Source organism: Setaria italica, chromosome V, assembly GCF_000263155.2.
Source record: "Setaria italica strain Yugu1 chromosome V, Setaria_italica_v2.0, whole genome shotgun sequence".
In the NCBI taxonomy this organism is placed as follows: domain Eukaryota; kingdom Viridiplantae; phylum Streptophyta; class Magnoliopsida; order Poales; family Poaceae; genus Setaria; species Setaria italica.
This window is the reverse complement of record NC_028454.1, coordinates 22,904,736-22,913,501: the sequence shown is the minus strand read 5'-3', so window position 1 is coordinate 22,913,501 and position 8,766 is coordinate 22,904,736. Positions and strand designations below refer to the sequence as shown.

Sequence of the window (8,766 nt, the reverse complement as noted above, 5' to 3'; positions counted from 1 at the left end):
GAGTTCGATCTACAATACGAATCGGCAAAAGCCATCAAGGGTCAGGTTATGGCCAATTTCGTCGCCTAGCATTGCGGACCAGAAATCACCGTTGTGGAGCCAGTACCGTGGGCCTTATATTTTGATGGTTCGTCATGTGGGGCCGGATCAGGAATCGACATCGTTCTCATATCCCCTCGGGGGGCAAGTTATGATTTCTCTCTGCCGATAGAAGCATCCACCACTAATAACCAAGCAGAATACCGAGCCGTATTAAAGGGGCTACAATTGCTGAGAGAGATTAAGGCCGACGCCGTCGAAATTTTTGGAGATTCCATGCTCATCGTGGATCAATTAATAGGGAAATCCGAGTGCAGGGATGACATATTAAGGATTTATTACGAAGATTGCCTCCAGCTTCTGAAGGAATTTAAGTTCGCGATTATTGAGCATATCCCCAGGGATTGTAACAAGGAGGCCAACAGGCTCGCCCAGCACGTGTCCGGATATCGGCCGATTCAAGGCGCCATGGTTCTGGAGCTCGCGGCCGACGACTGGCGAAAAGAGATCGCTGATTATTTAAAAGATTCGTCTAAGTAAGTGGATCGGCGAATACGATTTCAGGCCACAAAATATGTGTTACTAGAAGATGACTTGTTCTACCGGATGATTGATGGTGTTCTACTCAAATGCCTAGGAACAGAGGAGGCAAAAACTCTGATAGGAGAAATCCACGAGGGAGTATGTGGAGCCCACTAATCGGCACATAAGATGAAGTGGATGATTAGGAATAATGGATACTACTAGCCGACAATCCTCGAAGACTGTTTCAAATATTATAAAGGATGCCAAGATTGTCAGAAATACGGGAATGTGCAACTTGCGCCCGCATCGGCCATGAACCCAATTATCAAGCCGTGGCCGTTTAGAGGTTGGGGAATAGACCTCATCGAACAAATTTATCCTCCATCGAGCAAAGGACATAAATTCATTCTAGTAGCCACAGATTATTTCACCAAATGGGTGGAGGCGATCCCGTTAAAGGCCGTGACATCGGCCGCCATGGTCGACTTCGTAAGGGATCATATCTAGTGCTAGTTGAATAGCAAGTGTGCATCTAGCTCTTGATTAGGCATAATGCTGGTAAGGTCAAGGCTTGAGACTTGTTACTCTTGGTGCTTGACAGCACCTAGATGATCTTGGTGGCACTAGGGAGTTCTTGGTGAGCTTTCACAGATTGTGAGAGCCCCAAGAAGGACTTTTCTTGTACATAGTTTGAATAGCAAGTGTGCATCTAGCTCTTGATTAGGCATAATGCTGGTAAGGTCAAGGCTTGAGACTTGTTACTCTTGGTGCTTGACAGCACCTAGATGATCTTGGTGGCACTGGGGAGTTCTTGGTGAGCTTTCACAGATTGTGAGAGCCCCAAGAAGGACTTTTCTTGTACATAGTTTGAATAGCAAGTGTGCATCTAGCTCTTGATTAGGCATAATGCTGGTAAGGTCAAGGCTTGAGACTTGTTACTCTTGGTGCTTGACAGCACCTAGATGATCTTGGTGGCACTGGGGAGTTCTTGGTGAGCTTTCACAGATTGTGAGAGCCCCAAGAAGGACTTCTCTTGTACATAGTTTGAAGCTTGTTGTTTTGGAGATGAAGAAGTGGCATTCCTTAGTGAGCACTTGAATCTTGTTGGCTCAAGGGGAGCAAAATCATTAGTGAGTGGTCCAACATGGATTATGGGGAGGGGAGCATCAACTCCTCGACACCACAGGAAAGAATCTATTGTGGCTTCATGCCCTTGCTCTTTACTTTTCCGCATTTACCTTTTGTATTTACTTTGAGCATCTGCAATTTACTTTGTGTCTCGTCAAAGTGATCCTACTCATCTTCTCCTCGCACTAGTCCTCCTCCATCTAAAATCCTATTATTGTGCTCCTTGTTGTTAGAAGAGGCGACACCATGATTATCCACCTCATCAATCTTATGCTCCTCCACCTTTTCCTTGTCCTCCTCATATTTGTCATCATCTCTATCACTAGCCTCTTCTGTGGTCTATTGCCCCTCTTCCCTAGCATTACCCTATTCATTAATCCCTTTCCTAACCAATGCCGTTGCTTTATCGTTGTCCTCATCATCGTTGCACTCAAAGTAACATGCCTCCTCCTAATTGTCATTGTTGTGCTGTTGCTTATCATCATTGTCCAAATGTTTGTTGTTGATGGTCGTTAAGTACCAAATATAACCATCAATATACTCATGAATAAAGGAGGCTTGGCATTTCTTACACTCGTAAGAATCCTCGTGCCTAATATTTTCTACACTTGTAAGAGAGTGTTTGTTGCAAGCAGCGGCTGAAATGTTATTATTTTAATTAGATGGATTTTTATGGCTGCTTTCTACATTCCTTTGGTCTATAAGCCTTTGGCCTTTTATATGTGCTGATTTTGTGTGATTAAAGTGGCTTACAGGTTGCATATCTACATTTTATCTGGCTGCACATACACACATATAGTACTGTCTTGCTGCAATTTTGTTACTAAATTTCAGAGAAGAAAGAGTAAAATCCATAGGAGAATATTCGTCGAAAAAAATTCATAAGAGAATATATATCGAAGGAAGTTTTACGGTGAATATCGGGCAAAATCTAAGCATTGTTAATTGTTGCCAGGTGCTCATCACATGGCCATGGACATTGACATCTTATAGGACCAGCAAATGCTGTGGTCCATGGACTCGTTGTTGGGAGCTGGTTGTACGTTTTTTGTTTTCTTGGTTACTTTATAACAACTTCTCGCTACCACGTAAAAGATGGAACATATTTTGCTGATTTTAAGATTATTGTGGTGCCGATGAATACCACCTGTACAAGATCTGATATGCTGCAAATTCACCATAGTAGACGATTCCAGATGTTTTTGTGTCTATATATCAATTCTGCATATTACCAAGCTAAATATTTAGTTAAAATGTCTCTTTCACGTATTTTTGACATTTCCACGCTTTTCCCATGCTTCATTTCTGAAAATAGATTTTTTTCTCTAATATCAAGATAATGCTTCGGTCACGTAATTTCACCTTGTTGTTCACTTGTGCCCACGTGTCCCAGACCATCCACTATAAAGGAGTGCAAGCCCCGGACTCGGAGCTGCCATGAGCTTCATACTCCACGGCCGGACGACCGAAGCGTAGCGAAGAGAAGCAGCTTGCACGTAACAGGTAGGTCGCCTGAGGACTAGATGATCCCTTACGCGACTGCGGCGGAGGCGGAGGCGGCGCTGGGGCGCGCCATGACATGGGCGGAAGCTGTGTGGTATCAGTACTCGGCGGCGATGCCAGATTCCTGGCTCCACTGCCTCACTACATGTATCCTCTTCGTCATCTACACGATCACACCGCTGCCCCTCCTAGTCCTCGAGCAGTTCGCTCCGTCCGTCGTGCTGCCGTACAAGCTGCAGCCCCGGGTACAGGTGCCGCTGGCAGCCTCCCTCCGCTGCTATATGGAAGCGGCGTTCGTCTTTCCCGTCGCCGTTGGCTTCCAGCTCGTCTCGTATCCCGCCGCCGCCAAGGTCTCTACTATATATACATACAACTATTCAATTATTTTCTTGCATGCATCAAACTCCACACACATCTAAATAAAAGGCGTGTAAAACCATAGCAAAAATATATAACTAGAGAGAGGGGTAGCCGTGAGCTGGTTTTATGAAAGAACACCACTATGGATATATGGACAAGCTAAAGTTTGCACTCTGAACAAGTCCTCTACTCAATGAAACCCTTACAATAACCATAAACGTATTCATTTCGCGTGCTAGTACTATAGCAACTGAATTATATATGCTGATGCATGTTCATGCTATGCACGTACCAGATACTGAGGACTCGAATGGGACTGCCGTTGCCGTCCGTCAGGGAGACAGTTGCGCAGCTGGTGGTATACTCTCTCTTGGAGGACTACCTCAGCTACTGGATCCACCGTCTTCTGCACACCAAGTGGGGCTACGAGAAGATCCACCGTGTCCACCATGAGTTTACGGCTCCTACAGGCTTCGCCATGTCATACAGCCACTGGGCCGAGAACCTCCTCCTTTCCATCCCCGCCTTGGCTGGCCCAGTCATTGCGCCATGCCACATCACCACGCAGTGGCTCTGGTTCTCCATCCGCCTAATCGAGGGCATTAACATACACAGCGGGTGATTAACTAAAACCAACCCTTTGATCTATATATATATGTAGACAGTTTATTTCTAAAAAGCTTCTTACGTATATATTCATATGAAGTGCTTACATGCCATATACATGACGAAATAGTTGTTGAATTTTGCAGTTACCACTTCCCATTCAGCCCTTCCAAGTTGATTCCCTTCTACGGAGGCGCTGCATACCATGACTATCATCACTACGCAGGAGGGCACAGTCAAAGCAACTTTGCCCCTCTTTTCACCTATTGTGATTATTTATATAGGACAGACAAAGTAAGTAGATCCTTTCTTATATATACTATATACTAGCTAGTTGGCAGTTGCTACCTTGATATATATTTTATAAGATGGGAAGATGGCTGGTGCAAAACCCCTCAGTCAAAAGAATCATGCAAAAAAACCCATGCTATAAAACCATACCTATGGGTCTTAAAATTTTGAAGCAATCGGACATGTATAGTAGTAGGTAGTCTCACATTACCAGGAGAAATATCAAGATCAAATTAACTTGACTTGGTTTGAAGGAAATAAGCATCTTCCCATGTCCACATAGTACAAGGAATAATGTACGTGTTGCTACCCAGGCTCCACGAGGTAAATACATTTTATTTTCAGTAAAGATGTGCCCACTAAGGTGTAAGTTAGTGCTCTATATTTACACAGAAATCACGTCCATCTGATGTGAGTTGGTCCCTCTTTGTGTTTTTCTTCGAAACTGTAAGTCGCTACCTACTTTCCTTATAGTGGCTCTTTCGAAGGAGCAACTTGATACTCTACATTTTGAATGTTGTTTTTGCTGTAAGGAGTTACTACTAATAACTAATTTTTACAACAGATGTTACCTTTTCACGGAGTTGTTACACTGTTTTCATAGAAGTTGCTCAGAACAAGTATTTTAGTAAGTTACATGTAGTGTTACCACCAAAGAATTCTATAATTACTGGTTCATAAGACATCATCTATAGGTCTCGTATATATACTTAGGCCACCCAAGTAAAGCACAGTAATACAAACTAAAAGCAAAACAACAAACTAAAGGCGAAATAAAGTGTGGTTTCAAAGATGTGATCCTTTGAATGTAGCCATGCATATTGTGCCATGTGTCCACCACATATCTGAAAGCACCATGCTACCAAACAAGAAAGAGATCAAACAGATAGCAGTGTGTTATTACCAAATAAGACAAGCAGACGCAAAAATTACAATATGACGAAACTTTTTTAAAGATGAATCTACATAGTATTTTCAAGTATGTGTAAGATGAAATTTACCTATGAGTATTTATTGTATTTGCTGCATAGTACTGTCACTCTCACACTAACTATTGTTTATTATTTTGTTTTTTTCAGGGCTACAGATACCACAAGTTAAAGCAAGCGAAGGTACTGGTGTCTTTTTATATATATATTTTCCTTTTTTGCTTATCATGGTCAAGTTTTTTAAAGAATTTTAAGCATGCCTCTAATGTTTTTTTTCTATTTTGTATTGAACTTCTCTATGGAATAGCTGAAGAGTCTGGAAGAAGATAATGTGGAGAAGAAAGGAGGCAGCACTGCGTTCTGCAACGGGAAAAAGGACTGAGATATTTTTGTGCCTGAATATTGGATATACGGAGATTGTTACTATTATTACCAGCCCTGATCGGAGGGGAGATCCACAAATAAATAATCTCAATTTACTGCAGAGGGTCTTGATTGATCGACGCACAAATGTACACTTGTGTAATCTGTCTAGTGCTTTGTATATTGCAATAAACCTATGTTGTCTAATTATGTAAGAAAATATTATGTCAACTTATCCAAACTAACGTTCGAGCAGTGAATTTCAGTAGTTTTCACTGACAGCGTTTCAACAGCACTTCGTACCCGCAAAACACCACCAGATAGCCAACAAGTCAAACAATATTTATGCTACGATTCCTCTACTGCAATTTTTAACTGACACGAGAGGCACTACATGTTTACAATTTTGCCAGCTAATAACATCTGCACCTAGACACTTCCTTCCTCCTCAGGTAGCTCTATCCCGATCGCCATCACCTCGATCGTCGGTTTGCTATTATCTTCAAAGCACATCATCATCTAATCTTCACCGATATCATAAGGATTCCGACAACTCCGGACAGTTACAAACCTACCCAGTATCGAGAAAAGGACGCATACGCATAAACACTGCCACGTACACTGGACTTACACGCCAGTCGCCCATAGATGTATAAATGTCTTCTTTCCTTTTACGAAACACAGTACAAAATCAGACAATCACGTAATCATATGCATGCTCACCCGTGTGAATGAATGTACGCACATCAATGTGCGTAGAAGCACCTCCAAAAATACTAGACCGGCATATGAAATAATAGCACAGTAAATTTATAAATAAATCTAGAAAAAAATACGAGTACTCGTGCTAAGTCGAAAACTTGAATCCGAATAGAGAAATTCCACGATAAAAACCCAATCAACCAAGCTGACCTCAGTTTGTGTCCATGTTTTCAATCACATGCTTACAACCAATTACCACTGAGAAAACGCTTGTGCGTGTATAGTTCATAGGTACCATAATTTGAACCAGAGTGGCTAGAGTCGTATCCTCAACTCCATCGTGAGGTGTAACATCGTTCCCTAGCTAGATTTCCCTACCTTTTGTTCCATTGAAATTACCTATATGCCAGAGGGGGTGAATACGTACACCATCTTTCTTAATATATATTTATTACTATTAAATTGAGCGAAAGAATACACTGCAAAGGAGACACAGCTTATGCCAAGATAATGACGGGACGTTTCCGATTGTGACATAAACTTTTTTGCTTTCCACCTCTGGCCGGCCGTAAATCATTCTCATATAAATGGTTACCGTGGCAACAACGTTCTATATATTATACATAGAATCTTGCTTTCGTAGCATAGCGCAGTTGGTTATGATCTATGAATTACCCACTCCTGGATGATCGACCTTTAGTACCGGTCAGTAACCCCCTTTAGTATCGGGCGTCCATCCCGTACCGCTAGTTCGGTACTAATTAAATGCCACGTCATTTAGTACCGGTCAGTGAAACCAACCGGTACTAAATTGCGACCCACGTCGCGCTTTTGTGCATGGTATTTTAGTACCAGTTGGTTTTACTAACCAGCACTAAATGTTATTCCTTTTCTTTTTTTTCCCTTTCATTTTCCTTTTGTTTTGTAATTCATATTAGATGGAGCTTTTACTACTAATATTACGTTAATACATTAACCCATTCAAATCCAAGTCACTCAGAGAAGATTGTATATGAAATTATACATCAATACTTATGTTCTTAGAGAGAACAAGTTCAAATCCATAATAAAAAGGTAGGGTACATCCATACAAGTTACATAGTACTACTTGCTTCACTTCCTTAGATATGGGACATAGTTAGCCCCTGTTTGGTTCCTTTAGTCCCTAGACTAAAGTTTAGTCCAAACTTTAGTCCTAAACTTTAGTCCATACCCTGTTTGAATCTAGGGACTAAAGTCCATTAAAGCAGATGAACAAAGATGAAAATACCCCTAATCAATGCACAAAATCTGCATCTTAAACATGTTGTAGCACTCCCCAATTGCTCTATATATGCACAGAATCCGTTTTGCTCAGGACGCGCTACTGGCTAGTTCTGGGCGCCTGGCAGAGCATGAAAATTGCTCATACATTCGAAAAATTGTCCATACATTCGAAACCATCACAGCTATGACCTACTAAATAAACCATCGGCTATCCAATCATGAAACTGATTCATGCTTTGATCTTCGTCCCCGTGAGGTGTATTAGCTATATTTCCTTAAGAAGACAATGCTTCAGAGAATGGAATATAGTTTTCATCATGATCACACATATCAAAGTCTGCATCCTCCAAAAAACTCTCTCGAATGAAATTATGAAGTGCCATGTATGCGATAATTATTTGACTTTCCTTTAGCATTGGATAACTTAGTAGATCTAACAAAATCCCCCACTTCATCTTCAAAACTCCAAAAGACCGCTCGATGGTATTACGAAGTGAAGAATGTGCATAATTAAATTGCTCTTTTTTACCTCTTAGCATTGCGCCTTGCCGATACTTCGGGAAATGATACTTTGTACCCTTGTACGGTGCAAGATAACCCGGTCAGTTTGGGTACCCTGAGTTGACAAGATAGAACTTGCCTACACATTCAATTTTTTTTATGTAAGTTACATAGCAAGTATTGCAATTATGAGACAAAAGAGAGCATAGAACACGTCAATATCTTGAGGTGGACATGGAAACTTATCTCCATACTTCTCAATTGCATCTTTGAATACCCTCATATCATGAACTGAGCCAGGCCATCCCGCCATGACAAAAGTAAATCTCATATCGAAGTCACATATGGCCATCGCATTCTGATTGTTATATCCATGTCTTCCCGTATGTTACACTACCTTGCTAGTTGGCACCACAACAAGTACATGTGTCCCATCTATTGCTCCAATACAATTGTCAAAGTATGAAGAAAAATGAGGAGATATCAACCTAGGATGCACACTCCTAAATTCAAGGTCTACTAGCCTAATGATATTAGCTGCAAGGTTACTCAC

At 41.4% G+C, this 8,766-nt stretch overlaps 1 protein-coding gene across 4 annotated transcripts; it reads left to right on the top strand.

Moving 5' to 3' along the window:
- The first annotated feature begins 3,116 nt into the window (after positions 1-3,116).
- LOC101770857 (methylsterol monooxygenase 1-1) lies at positions 3,117-6,004 on the top strand. 4 transcript variants are annotated; one of them, XR_002677854.1, is made up of 7 exons: positions 3,117-3,545; positions 3,851-4,173; positions 4,308-4,455; positions 4,846-4,899; positions 5,018-5,080; positions 5,532-5,564; positions 5,689-6,004. XR_002677854.1 is itself a non-coding variant. In XM_022826997.1 (6 exons), exons 1-6 carry the CDS (start codon positions 3,216-3,218, stop codon positions 5,761-5,763), a joined length of 963 nt encoding a protein of 320 aa, XP_022682732.1. In that variant the 5' UTR covers positions 3,117-3,215; the 3' UTR covers positions 5,764-6,004. The 4 variants fall into 4 exon arrangements, 2 of the variants coding, with proteins under 2 accessions (XP_022682732.1, XP_012702021.1); XR_002677853.1 differs by having other exon boundaries at positions 5,018-5,564; XM_022826997.1 differs by lacking the exon at positions 5,018-5,080.
- Positions 6,005-8,766: the final 2,762 nt, after the last annotated feature.